Here is a 22,337-nt window from a genome sequence, read left to right on the forward strand (position 1 = left end):
AATAGTAGCAACAGTGGAGTGGAGGAGTGGCCTAGTGGTTAGGGTGATGGACTTTGGTCCTGAGGAACTGAGGTTGATTCCCACTTCAGGCACAGGCAGCTCCTTGTGACTCTGGGCAAGTCACTTAACCCTCCATTGCCCCATGTAAGCTGCATTGAGCCTGCCATGAGTGGGAAAGCACGGGGTACAAATATAACAAAAAAAAACCGCAGAAATTTACTCCCTTTGCAAGTAAACAGGAAATACCGGGATTAGCACAATTTATGCCCACCGTTAGGTTCTGTCCCTGCTGTGGTGCACTGACAGACATTGCTTGGGATAGAAGAAATAGGATGTCATGGTGAAAAAAGTTGTCTTCATAGTACTTGAAATTATACAGCCAAGACCCCATTATAAGTCACAGTATGGGGTTGGATCTAGCAAGGCACAAGCATAGTTTTTCAAAGCAGACATATGCCTAGTAAAGTGCTCTATTATTTGTCCCCTACTGAGAAAAAAGATAGTTGATTTCTTTCATTCTCACGTTGAACATGTTGAAGATAAACTGGAAAAAAAAATAATAACATATATACAGGCCTGACAAATTTTCATTAAATCTAGGAGCCGGACGAAAATCTTAGGAGCCAGCAGCAGAGACCTCCGTCACTTCTCCTTACTCATCCCTCCAACCTTGTCAGCAGTGAATTTAAATGTTTCTTCAGGGGTGGGGGAGGGGAGCCAGAGAGGAGGGATGGAAATCCCCTGCCAGATCAGCAGTAGCTCTTTCAGAAACTGATTTACTAAGGCTATTCTCCTATTCTATGTCCTTGGGCAAAGAAACTTTAGTAAATCAGTTCCCCAAGGTGCCTTTGTAAGTCACTGGCAGACACCTGCAGTCTCCCTTCCAAAAGCATGCTGTCAGCTGTGTGACAGCACTGCCTTGATAGGTGAAGCAAAGAGGCAACTGCCTCTTACCATGGCCTGGGTCCCAATCAATCTCTCGCCCCTCTCCAGCCTTCAGCCAGTCCCTCTCTCAATCTCCCCACACCCAACTTTCCCCCAGTCAGTCTCTATCATTCCCCCTCCCTCTTTCAGCCTTCCCTCAGTCAGTCTCTCTCATGCCCTACCTCCAGCCTTCAGCCAGTCAATCTCTCTCATGCCCTCCTCCAGCCTTCAGCCAGTCTCTCATGCCCTGTCTCCAGCCTTCACCTAGCCAGTCTCTCATGCCCCCCCCCCCCCCCCCACAACCTTCACCCAGGCATTCTCTCATGTACATAAGTACATAAGCACTGCCACGCTGGGAAAAGACCAAAGGTCCATCAAGCCCAGCACTCTGTCTCCGACAGCGGCCAATCCAGGCCCCAAAACCCAAAAACTCCAGCCTTCTCCCGGTCAGTCTCTCTGATGCCCTACCTGCAGCCTCAGCCAGTCTTTCTCATGCCCTCCTCCAGGCTTCAGCCAGTCTCTCATGCCCTCCTCCAGGCTTCAGCCAGTCTCTCTCATGCCCTCCTCTAGCCTTCAGCCAGTCTCTCACGCCCCCCCCCCCCTCCAGCCTTCAGCCAGTCTCTCTCATGCCCTCCTCCAGCCTTCAGCCAGTCTCTCACGCCACCCCTCCTGCCTTCAGCCAGTCTCTCTCATGCCCTCCTCCAGCCTTCAGCCAGTCTCTCACGCCCCCCCCCCCTCCAGCCTTCAGCCAGTCTCTCTCATGCCCTCCTCCAGCCTTCAGCCAGTCTCTCACGCCCCCCCCCTCCTGCCTTCAGCCAGTCTCTCTCATGCCCTCCTACAGCCTTCAGCCAGTCTCTCATACCCCGCCTCCAGCCTTCACCTAGCCAGTCTCTCATGCCCCCCCCCCCCAGCCTTCGCCCAGTTATTCTCTCATGTTCCCCTCCAGCCTTCCCCCAGTCAGTCTCTCTCATGCCCCCCCCCCCCCAACTGTTACACTAGTTTCTCTCATAGTCACCAGCTTTTGCCTCCCTGTTCGAAATGTTGCCTCTGAAACTGTTTTCCTGGCTCTGCACAGCAACTGGGCTCTCCACATACTGGAGCCGTGCTGTGCAGGAAGTCTGGGAAGTCTTGTGTTTCAAGTCCCGCAAGACTTCCCAAACCTCCTGTAGAGTATGGCTCAAGCATGTGGAGAGCCTGATTGCCTGCAGAGCCAGGAAAGAAGTTTTACAGGCAATGCTATGAAAGAGAAAAAAAAAATCTTTCAAGGGTATGAAATCCCTGGTGCCCGGTATTTGTCGAGCCTTGTATATATAGATAGAAACTATAAAAGCTGGAAAGAACAAAGGGGCCCTTGTACAAAGGCGCACTGAAAAATGGTCTGCGGTAGTAAAGAAGCGTGTTTTGGGTGTGCACAGAATCATTTTTCAGCGCACCTGTAAAAAAATGCCTTTTTAAATTTTTTGCCGAAAATGGACGTGCAGCAAAATGAAAATTGCCACGCGTCCATTTTGGGTCTGAGACCTTACCATCATCCATTGACCCAGCGGTAAAGTCTTACGCAGTAACCAAGTGGTAATGACCTATGCACGTCAAATGCCACTTGGTGCACGCCCAATACGTGCGTCCAAAAATAAAAATGATTTTTTTTTGGACACGCAGCAAAAATGAAATTACCGCAAGAGCCACATGGTAGTCGGGCGGTAACTCCATTTTGGCATGAGTTGGGCGCATGTAGATGCGTACGCGGCTTAGTAAAAGGGCCCCAAAGTGGCAACAGCTACATACCAATGGGCATCTTTACACAAAGTCCATTAGTCTAAACATTTACGTAACTGATCGACTATGTGATAGCATTCCTCCCCCCTCCCCCCCCCCCCCCCCCCCCCCCGTGACTATTAACTAGAAATGCAGTTAATAGAACAGCAAACCTTTCCTCCAGCCCCAGTTTCTATGCCATCAATGTCAACAGCATTTTGGAATATACTACAACCCTGTGGGGGGGGGGGGGGTCCTTTTACTAAACAGTGTAATTCTGCCTGGGCAGAGGAGCTCTGAGATCCCACAGAAAACAAGCAAGCAGTGAAAAGAAGTGGGAAAATGACCAGGCTGACCAGGAACAAACAAGGAGACTTCTGAAGATGATAGAACATTTGTTATAGGTGGAGAATGAACCTGGAAGGTGTTTTGTGGTTAGTGTGCTGCAAATATCGCATACTAACTGACCAATGCGCAGTTAATACGGGATCACTTACTGCCTCTTAAATAGGAGGTGCTAAATGCTTCCTCACTAACTCCAAAGTACCATGCGCTAATGGAACTTTTAACACAGCGCCTGTAAAGAAAAATGCTGGGAACACCCCCAAATGGTTGTTAGATTAGCAGCTACTGAAGTAACATAACATATTTAACAGTCTATGATAGCAGATAAAGACCTGGACGGTCCATCCAGTCCGCCCAACAAGAAAAGCTCATTTTACATGGTATGAGATACATTATATGTATACCCGAGTTTGATTTGTCCTTGCCATTCTCAAGGCACAGACCGTAGAAGTCTGCCCAGCACTCTTCTTGTACTAAACTTTCTGAAGCCAACGTTGAAGCCTCTTAAAATTTACCCTCAAGCCTATCCATATCTATTCAGTCACAATCAGGGCACAGACCGTAGAAGTCTGCTCAGCACTGACTTTGCTTCCCAATTACCGTTGTTGCCACCCAATCTGCACTAAGATTCAGTGAATCCATTCCTTCTAAACAGGATTCCTTTATGTTTATCCCACGCACGTTTGAATTCCGAGTTCTCCGTTCTCCTGGAATTTTCAATATTGTCAACACCTTAAGAGCTATCTAGTACGATTGATGCGGATGTCCAGCTCTTGCCGCATCTAAGTGGAACCGACATTTCAGCCATCATGCTGAAACGTCGGTCCCACTTACTCAGACGCGGCAAGACATAGACAACTGCAACAATCATGACGCCACCTGCAGAAGCAGAACAGAACAGCTATCTAGTATGTCTAACCCTAGCAAAAATCAATCCACAATGACATTTTTCATTGCAATCTTTGAATATATTTACCACCTAATCCAGAGGAAGCAGTATCTCTTCCCTTCTAGCTAGTGTACTACTCAAGTGGCTATAATAACCCTAGAGAAAACTGCAAGTTATGATATCTTTCATTGGACTACCAAAATAAGTATTCATAAAAGTTACAGCACCTGCGCTTTCAAGACCATATACATCCCTTTTAGAAATGTGAATGCAAGGCTGACGACAGGAAACACGCATAGCTAGAGACTGTCATGGAATGGGTATTCCCACAGTAGCCCATTCCTCTCTGAACAGACCACCTGAACCCTCGTCCACTCGCTCATTACCTCTCGTCTTGACTATTGCAACCTTCTCCTCGCTGGCCTCCCGCTTAGCCACCTATCCCCCCTTCAATCTGTCCAAAATTCCGCCGCACGTCTCATCTACCGCGTGAACCGATACTCTCATATCACCCCTCTCCTCAAGTCGCTTCACTGGCTCCCGATTCGCTATCGTATACAGTTCAAGCTTCTCCTATTGACCTTCAAGTGCACTCAATCTGCAGCCCCCCATTACCTCTCTACCCTCCTCTCCCCGTATGTTCCCACCCGTAACCTCCGCTCTCAGAACAAATCACTCCTATCTGTACCCTTCTCCACCACCGCTAACTCCAGACTCCGCCCCTTCTGCCTCGCATCACCTTATGCCTGGAACAGACTTCCCGAGCCCATACGCCATGCGCCCTCCCTGACCATTTTCAAGTCCTTACTCAAAGCCCATCTCTTCTCCCTTGCTTTTGGCGCCTAACCACCTTCTCCATTCATGATACCTACACTTACTACATAGTTTGTTACCTTTAGATTGTAAGCTCTCTTGAGCAGGGACTGTCCTTCCCCATGTTTAAACTTGTATAGCGCTGCGTAACCCTGGCAGCGCTATAGAAATGCTAAGTAGTAGTAGTAGTAGTAGATGTCTTTAGGAGGGGCCAAGAGGAGACAGTTGTCTTCCTTCAGCATTGCAGTCACTTCAGCAAGGCACTACATGGTTTTCAAAATTCATTCTCTTTATCAGTCGGCACATAAAAGATTTGTTGTACCAATAACAAAGGCTTTTTAAAACAAAAGCCTTTTCCACTACTACAATACAATAAACAATGCATCAAATAATATTTTACAACACTGTATATCAGTACAATTTCATTTGCTCTGAAACTCCACTATTCAATTTTTATACAGCAGCACAGTGAACTTTCAGATGTTTCTCAACTTTGCTACAAATAGAAAAGTGAAAAACGGTCTGTACTTTTGGCCACTGCCAACACAGTCATTTCTGCAATTGTTTCCTCGCACTTGTGTAAGCAGTGTGCATGCGCTCGGGTTTTTATCTCAAGTATCACAGTCTGGAATACCTTTCCGATGCCGGGGCTGTCTTTCATTTTCGACACGGCCCTCAGAAGACAGGGTGGTGCTGGGGGAGGGCACATATGCAGCATGCCACTGAAATTTGTAGAGCAGCTGGAGAATTCGTGAGAAGGCAGCAGCGGTGGGTGATACTTCTTTCGCTTTGAAGATAGATTGAGCTTCTGTGCTGCTCTGTAGAAAGCAATATCAGGAAAGGACAATGTTACTATGAGCTCAGCGTAATTTACACCAGTAAAACAGATGTTCGTCGCCATCACTGCCTGTTTAACAAATCAAGTCATTTCACTCTAATCAGATTTCATAAGGACATACCGTCAGGAGACTAATAGAAGCAAATATGGGCAGAAATATGGCTGGCAAGATTCTCACTTAATTTCTCCCCCAGCAGACTTTCAATTATAGTATAACTTTTCTCCAACAGCTTGGCAGCTGAGTCTAAGAACTGCTGAAATCTCATTGACATCATAAAAAAAAGCTGCAATCATCCCCTTGTCACTCACAGGACCAGATGGGCTTTGCCGGTGATAACATTTATGAAAGTGACACACCATGCTCTAACAAGTTATCCGATGCACAGATAAAGCATTCCTCTACACCACAAACTGGCCCAGCCACTCCCTGTGAATTTCAAGATAGAAACCTATAAAGAAAGGATGCAACAGAGGTGAAGGAAAAAAAATGTGATCATCGGTCTCACGGCTTCTGGCCCAGAACAGAATTCTGAAACAAGGAAAACAAGTTCTTGCAGATCCACACCACCTTACAGTTGTGCGCTATGGATTCTGCCGCACAATTTGAAGAATCTCAACTAAGGGCAGCGACACTTAGGGAGTGGAGGAGTAGCCTAGTGGTTAGGGTGGTGGACTTTGGTCCTGAGGAACTGAGTTCGATTCCCACTTCAGGCACAGGCAGCTCCTTGTGACTCTGGGCAAGTGACTTAACCCTCCATTGCCCCATGTAAGCCGCATTGAGCCTGCCATGAGCGGGAAAGCACAGGGTACAAATGTAACAAAAATAACATAGGTACTATTGGAGATTCTACATGGAATGTTGCTACTATTTGAGATTCTACATGGAATGTTAATGTTGCTATTCCACTAGCAGCAACATTCCATGTAGAAGCCTGCCCTTGCAGCCGCGCAGGCTTCTGTTTCTGTGAGTCTGATGTCCTGCACGTATGTGCAGGACGTCAGACTCACAGAAGCAGAAGCCTGCGCGGCCACATTGGTGATCTGCAAGGGCCGACTTCTAGTGGAATAGCAACATTCCATGTAGAATCTCAAATAGTAGCAACAGTGGAGGAGTGGCCTAGTGGTTAGGGTGGTGGACTTTGGTCCTGGGGAACTGAGGAACTGAGTTCAATTCCCGGCACAGGCAGCTCCTTGTGACTCTGGGCAAGTCACTTAACCCTTCATTGCTTGCCACATTGAGCCTGCCATGAGTGGGAAAGCGCGGGGTACAAATGTAACAAAAAAAAACAAATAAGATACTGAAATCACCGTAACCCATGAAGTCTTTAGAAATTAGAAGCAGATTCTCTTCCGTCCGAACATATTTCAATCGCTAGAGCAGAAATACGTTAGTAAGCACGCTGTTCGCAGTACCTGTTTCTAACACAACAGAAGGATATACCATGATTAGCCAAGGTGAATCTGGTCACCCTAATGCAGCTGATAGGGAGCAATGGGTGTTACCAGCACAGCAACTTCAACCTGGTGGACTCTTAAGAGTTAATGAGTTAATGAATAGAGTTCACAATCTTAAACGATTATATCTTTCTCCATAATTCAAAAGTTTAAAAAATCATGTCTCCTGCTATTCCCTGAAGGGTTTACCAAAGTATTACGAGGTACAGAAATCGAAACAGCACTTTAGAACTAAACCAATGTTAGAATGTCTACCTTCGGCAATAAATATAGATGGTGGAAGTAATGTACCATAAGCACAGCTTATAGATTTCTGACGCACAGGTCTTTCAACACCCTTACATTTTATTTGAGGGGAGGATAAAGACACTGACCCACAAATGCCAGAGGGGGAAAAAAAATACATGTTTAGAAAGGTATTTCTTATTTAGAAACTTGCACGTGTTCAACAGTGTAGCAGATAATAATATATGATGTATACACTGCACGCGTAGATTAAGAGGCCAGTATTCTAAAAGCATGTATCTGGTGGCTTTATCTACATATTAACACTGAATACAGTGTGCTCTGGTTAACTGCAAGGCCTCAGGACTGAAGTTTAACTGTGTAGCACCATTTATGCATTAATAGGATGGTAGGACAATTTTGTAAAAACATCAGTTAGCTAATCACACATAAATGTAGTCATTTACTAATTAATAAGACTGTAGTAGCAGCGACACACCAATGAAAGAACACCAGGTGGGCTGTGCAGTTGAATGACCTGACTCTGCACAAAAACGGAATGCCAGTCAGGTTTGTGCATACAAGCGGATCGTGTGCTTTCATCTAGCGTGCTTAACCAGAGTGATTGCTCATCAAAGTCTATGGTAGAAAAACGGGACTGACACTCTGTAGTGAAGATAAGCAGAGCATGCACTTACAAGTGGAGTGCAGTGTAACTTCACCTGATCAGGGCCGCCGAGAAACACAGGCAGGCCAGGGGCAGAAACGGACCACCGCATGCCGCCCCACCCCCACCCCCCTCGCACCACCACCGCTCCCTCCCGCCTGCACCCTTACCTTTCTGTCTCTGCCTCTAAGGGAGGGCCTGGGCCCGGCAAGCCTCTTCCTGCTTGTCTGCTCCCACAGTCTGTCCTCTCCTGCTCCTGTCCGTGCTGGAAGTTGGGACCCGGATGATTGCATTAACGCAATATCATGCTAAGGCAATCATCTGGGTCATGGGCAGGAGCTGGAGAGGACAGACCTGGAAGCAGGCAGGGAGGAAGAAGCTTGCTGGCGCCCCCTTGGAGGCCGAGCCTGAGGAATTTTGCCCCCCTTGCCTCCTCCTCTCGGCGGCCCTTCACCTGATGAAACAAGGAGCGACTCCCTACAGAGGAGCCTAGATCAGACGAAGCAGTAGGGAAGGGATGTAGGCCCAAACAAGCAGACAAATATCCAGAGGTTGATTGTAGTCAAAGATGAATTTATTGAGAAACCAGATGCTACAGAGTCTGTACTATCTTAGCAGTACACAATTTGGGCTCAGAATGCAACACTCTGAGACTTTTAAAGAACAGAAGTGCCAGAGAGAGTGAAAGGCGCCTTTAATGTTAGTGGACAACACTTTGACTCCCGCTTTTGTTCTTTAAAAGTCTGAGTGTTGAATTTCTATGGTCAGCAGGAATCACACTGCTTACCGTTGAGATACGACGGTCAGCAGGCATTCCATTGGGCCATTCACAGGACCCCTGATGAAGGCATACTTTTGCCGAAACATGGCCTATGTTGGGTATTGGTGTAATGCGCATCCTGTTTACTGTACTCGAAGATTTCTGTTGAATTTTATGAACCTATTGGACTTCAGGTCTTCCTGGTTCCTTGGTTTGGACCCTTCCATCCTTTTTGTCTGACACTCCTAACCCGCCCATGCCCCTCCCAGATCCACACCACCTTACAGTTGTGCGCTATGGATTCTGCCGCACAATTTGAAGAATCTCAACTAAGGGCAGCGACACGTGTTACTGCTAATTAATGCAAATTACCACCAACACCAAATAAAGCCAATAATTGGTCATTAATGCCAGTTTGCACCTAATAATATTATTAAGTTATGCACGTAACTGACAGTATTCTGTAACTTGCACGTACAACTTTGCGAGCTAAGAGAAAAATTGTGTGTGTAAGATTATAGAATTGGGAGGTATCTGAGTATTGCCACTGAATATCATATTTTTTTGCCCATGGCTGCCAGCATTTAAAAAAACAAAAACAAAAGCCAGGGCTGAATATCGGTAGGTTGTTTCAAAACCATGCAACAGCAAACCCTCCAGAGTAACTTGTGGATTTTATTGTTATGCCAGCATTTTGTAATGTTTTATACCTGAAGATTCTCTTCTGCCCTTCCACGTGCCTCTGTTTGCCCACAAGTGGCAGACAGGGCTGGCGTTAGGGGGTGGCACAGGGCCGCTGAAAGACACAGCCGGGCTCAGGGCAGGACCCCCCCCCCCCCCACACACACACACACACCTGGTCCACCACTGCATCGTACCCCTCCCCCCAAACACCGTCAGGCCAACCCTGCCCCTTACCTCACTCGGTCAGTCTTTGTTTGCTCTTGTGTGCCAGGACCTGGGCTATCACCTTAACACAATCATCCTGGTCCTAGCACACGACCCAGGGGGGGGCGGCGGAGGCGGGGCACGGGAATGGAGCATGGCGGGAGGCGGAGCTAGTGTGGGAGAATACACAGAACAGGAAGGGAGGAGGGCCGGGGCTGCTAAAATTTGAGTTTTTTCGTGCGGGGGGGGGTGGAAGCTGGGAGCAGTGGGGAGGGGGGCAAGGCCGTCCATACAGGACGCTCATGACGAGCGCCTTTGCCCCCTCCCGAAACACACGTGTTTGTGGGGGGTTTTTTTGTTTTGATATCTGGGCCTTTGTGGCATGCGCAGAGCAGCCAGCATAACGCTTGGCTGCTCTGCGCATGCTTTTGGGGCCGATTAACGACGGGAATTACGATCATGTGATACATCCTACTTTTCAATACCGCTCCGAACATTTCTGAAGCATTTGTTTAGTGCATTCTCGGTTTTTTAGAAATCGTTAAGCACTTTTACGTTTTTTATTTTTTAACGTTTGGTTGATGCATCTGGGCCCAAGAGAGAGACAGACCCAAAAACAGGCAGGCAGGAAGAAGCTTCTGCTCCCTTGAAACCTGCCTACCCCCCTTGGAGGCCAGGCCTGGGGAATCTTTTCCCCTCCCTGCGGCCCTGGGGTGGCAAACAGGGCAATCGCCCTGGGCCCCCATATCATAAGGGGCCCCAAATCTGCCTCAAGCTAAAAGAGACATAGGCTGAAGGCCAACTTTTGAACCCCCTCCCTGGTTTCTGCCCTGGGCCCCTGAATGTCTAACACCAGGCCTGATGGCAGAAAATGAAGCCAGCAGGAAAGCCATCATTCCTTACCCACAAATGTTTTCATGAGCCACCATACAACTTAGGTGAAAATTATGCCTGCATACAGTAAAACATGGAAGAAGTTTTATGCGGTTTTACCCCATCTGGTGTCACAACGGAAAGTATTCTATAATAAAGAAAGAAAGTGCATGTTTACAAAGTGTTTAAAAACAATCCAGCCGATATTCAGTGCTCATTATGCTTGTTAAAAGCTGTTATTACGCCAATTAGGTTACGTGCGCTAAGCATTAACATTCAGCGGAGATAACCAGCTATCTCACACAGAATATTAGCGCTTAGCCAGTTAAGTGCTATTTAACTGGCCAGGAGCCATTCCTGGCTGGTTAAGTAGTGCTGAAAAGCAGCTGGAATGGGATCAATATTCAAGTGGTTAGAGCACTGGCCTTGACATCCTGGGCGCCTGGTTCAAATCCCACTGCTGACCCTTGTGATCTTGGGCACATCACGTTAACTCTCTATTACCTCAGATACAAAAATTATATCACGAGCCCTCCAGGGAGGGAAATACCTAGTGTACCTAAATATAACTCACCTTGAACTGCTACTGAAAAAGGTGTAGCTAAATCCAAATATACAAATTGCCTACGGGGCCTATCCACTAACAGGGCTGCAGAGAGACTGGGCCGGGCTCGGGGCAAGGCCGCCCCCGGGGCCCTGCCCCCACTGCCCCCCAGAGGTCGCAGTCGCTGCTGCTCCCCCCTCCACCCCCCCAGGGTCGCCGCCGCTCCCCCCTCCGTCCGCCACCGGGCCGGGCCCCCTGCATTAAAATCATAGTGCCTCTCACCTCCATGTGAAAACGCTGCAGGCAGCAGATCACCTCCCTTCGGGCCTACTTCCCTCCCTATGTCCCGCCCTCGCGGAAGTTACGTCACACGAGGGCGGGACACAGGGAGGGAAGGAGGCCCAAAGGGAGGCGATCTGCTGCCCTGCTGCCTGCAACGCTTTCACACGGAGGTGAGAGGTGCTGTGATTTCAATGCAGGGGGCCCAGCCCGGTGGCAGACGGTCGACGACGGAGGGCAGGTGGGATTGCGGCGTCGGGGCCCCCACCCCCGGAGGCCTGGGCCCGGGGAATTTTGCCCCCCCTGCCCCCCCTCTCGGCAGCTATGTCCACTAATATTCAAGCAGCACTTAACCAGACAGTGCCGGTGAAAATCCACTCTAACCACCCTAAGCTGAAACCAGCTATTCAGTGGGCAGTCCAGAGGCACAGTCAAGGCAAAGTTGACACTTAAAAAGTTAAGTTAGTCTTCCAAATAGGACTGCATAAATAGCTGTCCTATCTTTCGTTGGTTTAGACGGTTAAGTGCCAGCCAGTCACACATACCTGGTTAGTCAATGCCAATGTCAAGACATGGCCAGCATTAAATATCCTGCATAAAGCTGCGGTGGCAACAAAAATCATTGACCGCCAGGGCCGCCGAGAGGGGGGGGGGCAGGGGAGGCAAGATTCCCCAGGCCCAGCCTCCAATGGAAGGGGGGGCCCAGCACTAGCAAGGTTTTGAGAGAGAAGAACCTTCTTCTTGCCTGCCTGCTTCTGGGTCTGTCTCTCTCTTTCTCCTGTGCACCAGGACTCGGGTGATTGCGCTAACACGATAACCTGGCTCCTGGCACACAGGAGCAGGAGACGACAGACCAAGCGAGGAGCAGACACAGAAAGGTAAGGGGGCTGGAGCCCGAATGTGGGGGGAGGGTACGGTGCGGCGGTGGTCCAAGTGGGGGCAGGCCTTCCCCGGGCCCGGCTGTGTCTCTCAGTGGCCCTGCTGATCATTATGCAAGTTCCTGGTCTATTACAGAAATGGCAGAAACAACTCTGGAGAAGGTTGTCTAACCAGAATCCGGTTGGCGGGGAGTGAAGGGGGGGCTTTGAATAAATAATTGCTGCTTCAATAAAGTCAACTACAGGATTCCCCTGGGGTGTTATATATGAACTGAACCATGATCTAATGGCTGACTTTGCACATGTACTGTGCATCCAGGCAGGCAAGCGGAACACTGCTGTTAATAGCAGTGACTGAAGTCCAGTAAAGTATTTCTGGACATAATTTCCACACATAAATAAAAACTGCAAATGTAGAGCTGGGGAAATCACTTCTGATACCTCGGTTGTCTGTTTCCAACAAGATGCTTCAATAAAGCAAACACCCAGAAAAATGTATACATGGTCATGATATTCTATTATGACATCTTCTGAGAAAAGAGGCTAATTTTCCGATTAAATTCAAAACATCTGGTTGTTCAGAATAAAATATTGTAAAGCAATTCCGTACACAAAATAATTAGTCTGTATCTTTAAGGATTTGGGTATTACAACATTTTGCTATCTTCCTTTCCTGGGCCTGATTTTCTATAACTGGCTTTATGAACGTTTATATTTCAATCTCATTTAAAATCCATTTGCCATGACACCAGTACTGAACAAACAGATGACATGAACCAAGGAAACAACTCAAAGCAATGGGTTTGCACTCATGCATTTGAAGGCAGAACTGAACTGTTAGATATGATTGATAGGGAAAAATAATGCAAGTGTTTAAAGTCAGCTGCCATGAATCAATAACAGGGAAAAGGATCGTTGAAATTTACTTCTGGTTCTTTCTCAGTCCATCATCTACTTACAGCTTGTAATCAATACATGCAGCCATGACACCTCAACTTTCTCATCCATTTTGGAATGACACTCCATTATCTGAGCTATAAAAGAGGAGCTGGATGACAAAGGAAAGAGACATTTTTAATGCGCTGAACACAAGGGTCATTGTGTAGAAGCTCAGTGGAAATTATCCCTAAATGGAAGGAGCGTCTTGCAAGACAATCAAGTGGCCATTGGTGTTAAGCAAACCCCAACTGTGTTTTATTTTTGAAGAAAATATCCTTTTCATAACAGATAAGAAAATTGTTTCTGCTATTCACAGATTATATATATATATATATATTTTTTTTTTTTGCTTCATCGATGATCTCCTGTCTTAGTGGGTTACAATGACTCTTTTGCTGTTCAGAAAATTACATTAACTTTTCCTGGGCAGCATTTGTCATTGTTCACTCGACCTTTTAACTATAATCCAGTCTAATTTGTGCTTCTCAGAGACAAGCATGACTTTCCTTCTTTTGACTTTTCCCTGGCCTTTCCTCATCTCCATCTTCAGAGTCTGACTCAGTCTCTCTAAAAAGACATTATATATGCTGGTTTACAACTGAGACTTTTTCTGGCTTATCTCAGACCTTGTTCTTCCATTTATTTGGATTTAGCTCACACCTTTTCAGAGGTAGCTCAAGGTAACTTACATTCAGGTACAGTGCCCCTCCCCAGAGGAACTGAACTCTACATCTCAGGTAATTTTATTTATTCATTCTGATTTATTTAATGCCTTTTTGAAGGAATTCACTCAAGGCGGTGTACAGTATGTATAAATCAAACGAACAGTAGACAAATACAGCAGTAAAAATATTCAAATAATAATACAAAGTATGGCATAGTATACTACTTACAATGTCAACACAATACATAATAGAACATTTTAATTGATAGTGAATGGTAAAGCAAAGATGGAACATATAGATAGGTAAGAGAGTAAGACGAGTTAGAAAATAAGGTGACTAATTTAAAGAAAGGTGCACATGAGGTCAGAGAGATGATTAAATATTAGCTAGGGTAGGAGTGGATAAACATGTCTTGCTGAAGTATGTGTAGCCTGGGTCACTCCTTCTGTGTGTGAGTGAGACTAACAAGTAAGTTACTTCTTCCATTAAAAGCCTGGTTGAAGAGCCAAGCTTTCACCTGCTTCTTGAAGCAGAGATAGTCTTGTGTTTAGCAGAGCCTTTCAGGGATTCCATTCCAGAATGTGGGGGCTACTCCAGAGAAGGCTCGCTTGCGGGTATCACATTGCATAAAGTCTTTTGGAGAGGGTATGGTTAGTGATAGTCCTTGGAGGTGTGCAGAGGATCATCCTACTCTTCAGGCATTCGGGGTCATTTCCTTCAAGGGCCTTGAAGATCAGAGTTTTAAGTTTAGCCTTGTATTCTACTGGTAGCCAGTGTATTTTTTGCAAAAATGGTGTGATGTGGTCACGTCACTTGCAATCTTCTATTAGTCTTCCTGGAGCATTCTGAATCAATCGGAGCTGGTGCAGGCCCTTTGTAGTCAGACCATTGTAGAGTGTACAAATAGAGGCTCAAGTGACTTGCCCAAGGTTAGAAGGAGGTGTAGTGGGATTTGAACTCCTCCGACTTCCCTTATTCTTAGCCCACTGCTCTACCCAATAAGCGATTTAAACAGCCAGGAGAGCTCCAGGTCATTTAAATCACTTGTCCAGGGCTAACCACAAATATTCAGCAACACATAACTGGACTGTGCCGCTAAATATCCGTTGTTAGTGCCTAGGGGCAGTCCTGGGGTGGTGTCGACACTTTTGCAATCAACTGCTGATACTCAGCACATAGCTGCATAAGATAACCGTAAGAATTGGGCTGCATAAAAAGCAGTCCTATCTTTATGCTGTTCAGCTTAATATTGCACGTAACCACTTAGGGGTAAATTCTATAAATAGTGCCTAAAATATTGGCACCGAAAAACCACGTGCTTAGCGCAATTCTATAAACCTCACCTGAAGTTAGGCACAGTTTACAGAATACGCTTAAGTATCCGGTGCCACGACTAAATTTAGGCCCAGCCATTTACACCAACTAAAACCTGATGTAAATGTCCACGTCTAAGTTACGTGCGGATCGGGCATATTCTATAAAAGAGTGTATATTTTTTTAGGACTGCTCACGATCCACCCATGCCCTTCCCATGGCCATGCCCCCTTTCCAATCCATATATTAGAATTTACATGCACCACTTTATAGAATACGCTTAGCAAGTTGTGTGCGTAAATTCTAATTAGTGCCAATTAGTGCCGATAATTGCTTAAGTGGCCAATTATCGGTACCGACTGGCTTGTTAATCAATTAAATTGTGCACGTAAATCTGAATATGTTCAGATTTGCATGCACAACTTAGGTTGCACTATATAGAATTTAGGGTATATTGTATTATCCAGCCACGTATGCCTGTATATTCAATGCTGGTGCCCGGACATGGCTCAGCATTGTATATCTAGGAATAACGCCAGTGGCAGCAGCCAGAAAATGCTGACTGCACCCAGCTGAATATTGGCCAGATGCCAACTGACTACATTTTACCACCACCTTTCTCTGGCCTACTCCTTCATCAGACACCTACAGTAACCAGCTTACAAGTGGTTAAGAACATCAGCATTCTTTTATTCACCTGCCCAGATACTGAAGTAGGATATATTTTCTCTCTTTGATACGCCATCAGTAAAGAGCCTTCCTTATTGCTCTTTTATGTTCCCCCTTCAAGCAGAAGTATCCATAAAGTCTTACTACTGCAAATTCAGCCGGAAAATGGGAGCTGTAAATATATCCATTTAAACCTGTGAAGTTACAACTGCAACCTTTTCATAGCGTTGATGCCAAGCTCTGGTAAATTATGGCTATTCTTAATACTCCCGTAAAGAGAAGGCACTCGCTTAAATTTAGCCCCAAGTATAGCCAATAACAGTTTTCAAATAAACTATTATATCTCACATTATCATGTATGTGGTATTTATTTTAAGCACATCTGTGTTCAACTTCCCATCATGTTTATCAAATCAAATTACTTAGAATAATTTAACTATGCAGGCAATCATTAGTAATTGCTCTCATTTGCTGGTTTGTCAAAATTCGTCTTCCTTTAACAATCACTGGTGCTTTAAGGCCAATTACCATTTTGGCCTCATTAACCATCTACCCTATCTTTCCAGTCAGATAAAATTATTTCACTCAGTCTTCTCCCAGTGGTTCACATCTATCGCATCTACTGCTTTCATCATTCAGTCTCTAGTCTAAGAGAGGGAATAAACAGTTTCAGCCTCCAGCCTCAGAGAGGGAGTGGGATCCTCGGTCTCAAGGCTCACAGACAAGCGTGATGTGCCTCAGTTTCAGCTCAGAGGGTGAAGAGCCTCAGTTTCCTGGATGAAGGAGCAAAACAGCCCAACCTTCAAGCTCAGAAACAGAGGGGCCAATGTAATTAAGTGCACTAGGCTTTGATTGCAATTTAGCTCAACAACTGTACATAACTGTGTGAGCTACCATGGGTGCCCTATATTAAAATAAGTTTTGTAGAACAGCTAAATCTGCGCAAAGACTCACGTTGACATCAGCACAAAGCGCATTTAAATTTCATGGTAATAAAAAGGTATTAAAGGCAGATGCAGAGAATACTGAGTGCAGGCATTTCTATTGCCAGGGGCCCGATATTCAGACCACAGGAGTTAGCAGAGCTAACTCAACGCCAGGCCGTTTCCGGTGACTGGTGTTGAACATCTGGGTGTTTTTTGGCCAGGGTTTCAACTTAACCAGCCAAGCCAATATTTAGCACTGGCCAAAGATAGGCCTGCTATTTCGGCAGACCAAACTTAACCATCAGTGCACTGAATATTAGCGGATAGCCAGTTATATCGTACAATATAACCGCTTATCTGCTAAGCACTAACCAGTATTCAGCGGTGCCTCCTTCATAAGTTAGAAGTGTGCCTGGAGGGGGGGGGGGGGACAATAAGATTATTAAGGGTCTGTAGGAATATCTCTGGTGTGTCACCTTGTGCGCAACTGAGGCCTACGTCTACATACAGGCCTGAACCTGCATCATCTGTGTGAACAAGAGTAAGATGGCTGTTTTGACATTTCCTGATTCTCTACCTGCCTATGGACACTGCTGACTGACCACGGCCACTGGAAGCACAGAGAACATCTGTATTTCATCTAAGGGCATGAAGTAGCTTGCCGGACAGATTTATTACCCCCATGTATGTGATAACACCAATGTGCTCTGTGTACAAGAGTATCTGGATCAACTTGGCCTTCTTTGTTTGGCTAGGTCTGGATTCTATCATTCAGACAGCAAGATTGTGTGTATGGATTGGGCCAAGCAGAAGAGTCATCAGATTCTACCTGGCACTGAACTGGAGTAGCAGCTTTGTTGACAACTCAGGAAAAGACACCCGTCTCATCATGCCAAAAGGATAGCCTCCCTGCCTTCTCCTCTGGCAGGGAAGTAAGTTAATAACTACGGCTGACGATGCTTGGTCTGGCTGCCTGGGCTAAGGAAGCCATAAGGTTATCTTTTACAGATCAGCTAGCTGTTCATAACTGTAGCTAAAAGAAGGAGTTTTTCATCTATCCAGAAATCAGTGAAGAAGCAACTCTCAGGGTGAGATTTCGGCTTTACTTCAACAGTGAGGAGTTAGACTTGCAATGCTTGTTGCCAAAGGCTGGCTTAGATTCAAGGGTATGGTTTATTTAACCGATTATTTGGCTGATTGGTTCTCAGGTATATTTCTCAGCACTGACAGAGATATATTTTTATATACAGACATCTATTTGGTGTAATTCTGCGATATATATAATATAGATAGATAGATAGATAGATAGATAGATAGATAGATAGATAGATAGATAGATAGATAGATAGATAGATAGATAGATAGATAGATAGATAGATATCTACTATAATAAAACGCACCCTCAACGTTCTGAGGACACTGACGTCACTGCAGGCACTCACACACCGGTTCATAAGTTCATGGTGGTGAAGCCACAACACTCACCATGTCTTCATGCCCCGCCCTCGCGTCACACGTGATGACGTCGAGGGCAGAACACGTACACAAGGCAAATGAACGCACGGGGAGCAGTAGGTACTCTTCCCCTTCCAACAAATCGCAGCCGCTGAGGACGTGCCCATCACCCTGCCCCTTTCGCCCCATCACTCCGCCCCTTTAAAGGTACCACCCCGCCCCCCATCGCCCCCTCTTCCCCTCATCACCTCCCCTCCCCTTACGCCACTATCCCTGGTGGTCTAGCGGTACCTGTTCGCTCGGGCAGGAACGAAAGAGCCCCCGCTTTCCTGCCCGGAGTGCTGCTGCTAGCTGCCCAGCTGCATCATGTGTGAGTCCGGCTCTCGGAGTTTCAAAATGGCCGCCAAGAATTCAAGCTGCCTCACGAGACTTCAACTCTCAATTGCCATTTTGAAACGCCGACAGCCGGACTCCCACACGATGCAGCGGGGCAGCTAGCAGCACCGCTACGGGCAGGAAAGAAGGGGCTCTTTCTTTCCTGCCCCGACAGAACAGGTACCTCTAGACCACCAGGGAGACTAGCGTAAAGGGAGGGGAAGGGAGTCCTGTGCCCACTAGCGCCCATTTCATCAGAGGCAGAAATGGGCCTTTTTTACTAGTATATATATATAATATTATTCTATAGGTATTTATTGTGTGTTTGCTTTCTTTTCCACTAAGTAGTATATGTATTATCATATCTTCACATACTGGCATAGTGTTTCTTGGAATATTGCCAGCAGAAATTATGCAGCTGGTTCTGTAGTGCCTTTAGTCCTAGCAAGTCAAGTCTAGATAGTTGCAATATTAGGTGAATGTGGTCACTGGGCTTTTGTTTACCAATACTGCTCTGCAATTCATGCTACAGGCCTTTGAGATGCTATTGTCAGCACCGGTGTAAAATTATAAACTTTCTTTTCGATGTGAAATCCATAAAGTGAAACTGAAATAGCCAGACATCTAAAAACATTTCACCCAATATTCAAAGTGATTTAAATGGACAAGTCATTTAAATGTCAGGGGCCAACTGTGAATATTCAGCAACACTTAACTGGATTGGGCCACTGAATATCCGTGGTTAGCACCTAAACCAAATGGGCCGTCCTGGGGCAGAGTCGGCACTTATGAAGTGAGACCCCGAGTGAGGGTTGGGGAGTGGAACGGTAAAATAACACAGCCGGACAATGGGGTGAAACCAAAAATAAGTATTTATTCAAGGGAATCCTCAGTCCTGTTCCTTTCACAGGGCCCGAGATATAGGATAGAAAACTTCTGCAGTCCAGTATATTCGGTTGTAAGCAAGCCTCTGGCGGTAGGCCAAACACAGTCTGCAACTGCAAGGGTTGCTATGCCTCATACACAGCCGAATAGTTCTCAGTTCTCTGCCAAGGTTCAGGTCTGGCTCCAGCCAGACCTCAGAGCAAAACTTACAAGGTTCAATTTGGCAATAACAAATGGCTTACCTCAGCCAGGTCACAATTATAGAACTGTAGCTTCAGCGTCATCTGTTAGGGATTCAACTTTTCTCTCCCTGGGTCTCCTTAACCTTAGCCTGGCCCTGTATTTCATACTTCCTGGTCTGGGCTCCATCCCTCCCGGCTCACTTCCTCCCAGAGCAGGACCAGTGCTCTTAAGGTGGCCCCAGCTATCGGAGAGACTGTTCTTAAGGTGGCCCAGGCTCTCAGGGGTACTTTTCTTAAGGGTGAGGGGCAGTGTTCTATAAACCCCTTCACATGCAATTAAGCGCATTCAGCACTTAACCACATAAGATAACCGAATAAATGGGGCTGCATAAAAAGCTGTCTTATCTTTGTGTGGTTCAACTTATGTGCTTAAGTGCTAAATATTGAACTTAACCGCAAAAGTGTTATCTGCCCACATATGCCTAGATATTAATGCAGGTGCCTGGATATAGCCCTGCATTGAATATCAGGGAATAAAGCTGGCAGCGAGCAAAAGAATGCTGACCACCGCCAGCTGAATATTGGCCAAATTCTTATCGGAGTTTCTCCAACTTTATCTAATACTAGTAAAAACAAACCCGTTTCTGATGCAAATGAAACGGGGGCTAGCAAGGTTTTCTTCAGAGTGTGCATGTAGGAGTGTGTGTGTCCCTGCCCTCTGCCCTCTCTCCCTCCCCTTCCACCTCCCCCTCCCCCAGTGTTGTTTCCTGCTGTTCTGTGTTTTTGTTACAGAGAGAGTGAGGGCATCTCTCTCCCCTCCCCCCTCTGAGTCCTTCACTGTGTGGGATTTCGTGCTGTGCTGTTTTCCTTCACTCATGGGGAAACCGGATATCTCTGGCGCTTCACACTTCCGGCTGGAGGCTTCAGTGGTGCCTTTTATATATATATAGACTAGTAAAAAAGCCCCGTTTCTGATGCAAATGAAATGGGGGCTAGCAAGGTTTTCTTCTGTGTGCATGTGGGAGTGTGTGTGTTCCTGCCCTCTCTCCCCTCCCCCCTCTGAGTCCTTCATTGTTACAGAGAGAGTGATTTGATTTCCTGCTTTGCTGTTTTCCTTCACTGTTTGTGTTACAGAGAGAGCGAGGGCGGGGCAGACACTCATGGGGAAACCGGATATCTCTCCCCCTTCACACTTCCGGTTGGAGGCTTCATAGAACGTTGGTGTTGCCTTTTATATATAGAGATATTACAGACTTCTAGATAAACCTACCAAAACCACTGGCATATTTTCCTCTCTCCCATCATCACAATGAATGTGATTAAAACAGACGTTCTTTATTACAGTGACTGTCCAATGAATCACGTTACCATGGTCCTACAAATTATACTAAGCAATTATCCCAGACAATACAATTCACTATTAGAGCAAACTGAACAGAGGTAGAAGAGTTGACGGGAGGGGGGGGGTATCTGCCTCTTACACTGTATTTCACCATTGTGCTGTTTGCAGCAGTATGGTAGGCCAGGGAAAGCCGCCATGGAACTGAGGACTTCCAGCCTGACAAGATGCTCCTGCATAAATTTTTTCCTACAAATAACAGACTGGATCCCTTATGTTGAATGGTTTTCCCACGTGGGTAACTGTGAGGTCCTGTGATATGCGCTGGCAATATACCAAGCTGCGAATTGTGCCAACACACATGACAGCACCCCACAGCTACCCACATGGGAAAAATATTCAACATAACGGAGCCTACTCGTGCTCTCCCTGAAATGTTGATTATTTCAATGCAGAAAATGTGAAGAAGGGTTCTATACTGGGAGATGGGACAGATGCTAGAGATAAGAACCAACTCACACAGGCTCCACATCAGACACCACAAAGCAAACAAAGGTGACACCTCTATGGGTGAGTAATTTTCATAACCTGGGCACTGCATCAATAACCTTATGGTCAGAATACTAGAAGGTAACTTTAAAACAATCCAGGAATGTAGTAAGACCTTTGAAATCCAAGCGATAAAATACTTTGACACTAACAAGAAGGTACTTAAAGATCTCGGCTTCCTATCCGTTATAAACCATAAAATTATACTGCTTTGTCATCCTTAGATCACCCATGCATCTCTCCATGTTTTTCATCCCCCTCCCCTCCCCCATCTTTCCCCTCAAGACCATCATGGAATGCTTGTACATTCCGCTTATAGATTCTGATATGGTCATCCTTCGCTCATACTGTTCTGCGGGATGAGTCGGGGTGGGGGGATATCCAGGGAGTATGGCCTTCTTTTTTTTTTTTCTTTTTTTTTTTTAAATCTCCCTTCCTGTCAGTGCATGAGCCAGTCCCACTCATGGTCTTCCAGGAAGAGAGATATTTACTCGTGATGCATCAAACAGCTGCACATTACTGCACCGACATTCGCTATTTTTTCTGAGAGTGTGAACTTTTTAACACTAATTTGCATACCATTAGTTTACTATAACGGGAGTAAAAGTATTTTTTTTAGCTGTGTGCTGAAACTTGGCAGGACTTTCAATGCAGTGTTTACTGCATCAAGGCCTGAGTCATTTCTTTCTTTACCATATCGCCAATATCTGAGGTTTCCTTTCTGAACACACCACTGAAACTCTTACCTATTCTCCTGATACATCCCACTTGGACTACTGAAACCTTGTCCTCACAATTCTCCTCTGAACCATGAGTCTATTCAAAATTCAGCTGTACAACTTATCTTCCTCCAACATTGTTATCAGAGTCAGTGTTCCCATTTGGAGGCGGAGCCTAATGGATAGA

The 22,337-nt window shown here is 46.0% G+C and overlaps 1 protein-coding gene across 2 annotated transcripts in view; it reads right to left on the minus strand.

Moving 5' to 3' along the window:
- Positions 1–22,337, minus strand: part of KIF26A (kinesin family member 26A) — a 261,377-nt gene that overhangs the window by 81,831 nt on the left and 157,209 nt on the right. For both annotated transcript variants that reach the window (XM_030214372.1, XM_030214371.1), the window contains exon 5: positions 5,361–5,544. In XM_030214372.1, coding sequence (XP_030070232.1) covers positions 5,361–5,544 — 184 coding nt within the window. The remainder of the gene's footprint in view (positions 1–5,360; positions 5,545–22,337) is intronic.

Source organism: Microcaecilia unicolor, chromosome 9, assembly GCF_901765095.1.
Source record: "Microcaecilia unicolor chromosome 9, aMicUni1.1, whole genome shotgun sequence".
In the NCBI taxonomy this organism is placed as follows: Eukaryota; Metazoa; Chordata; class Amphibia; order Gymnophiona; family Siphonopidae; genus Microcaecilia; species Microcaecilia unicolor.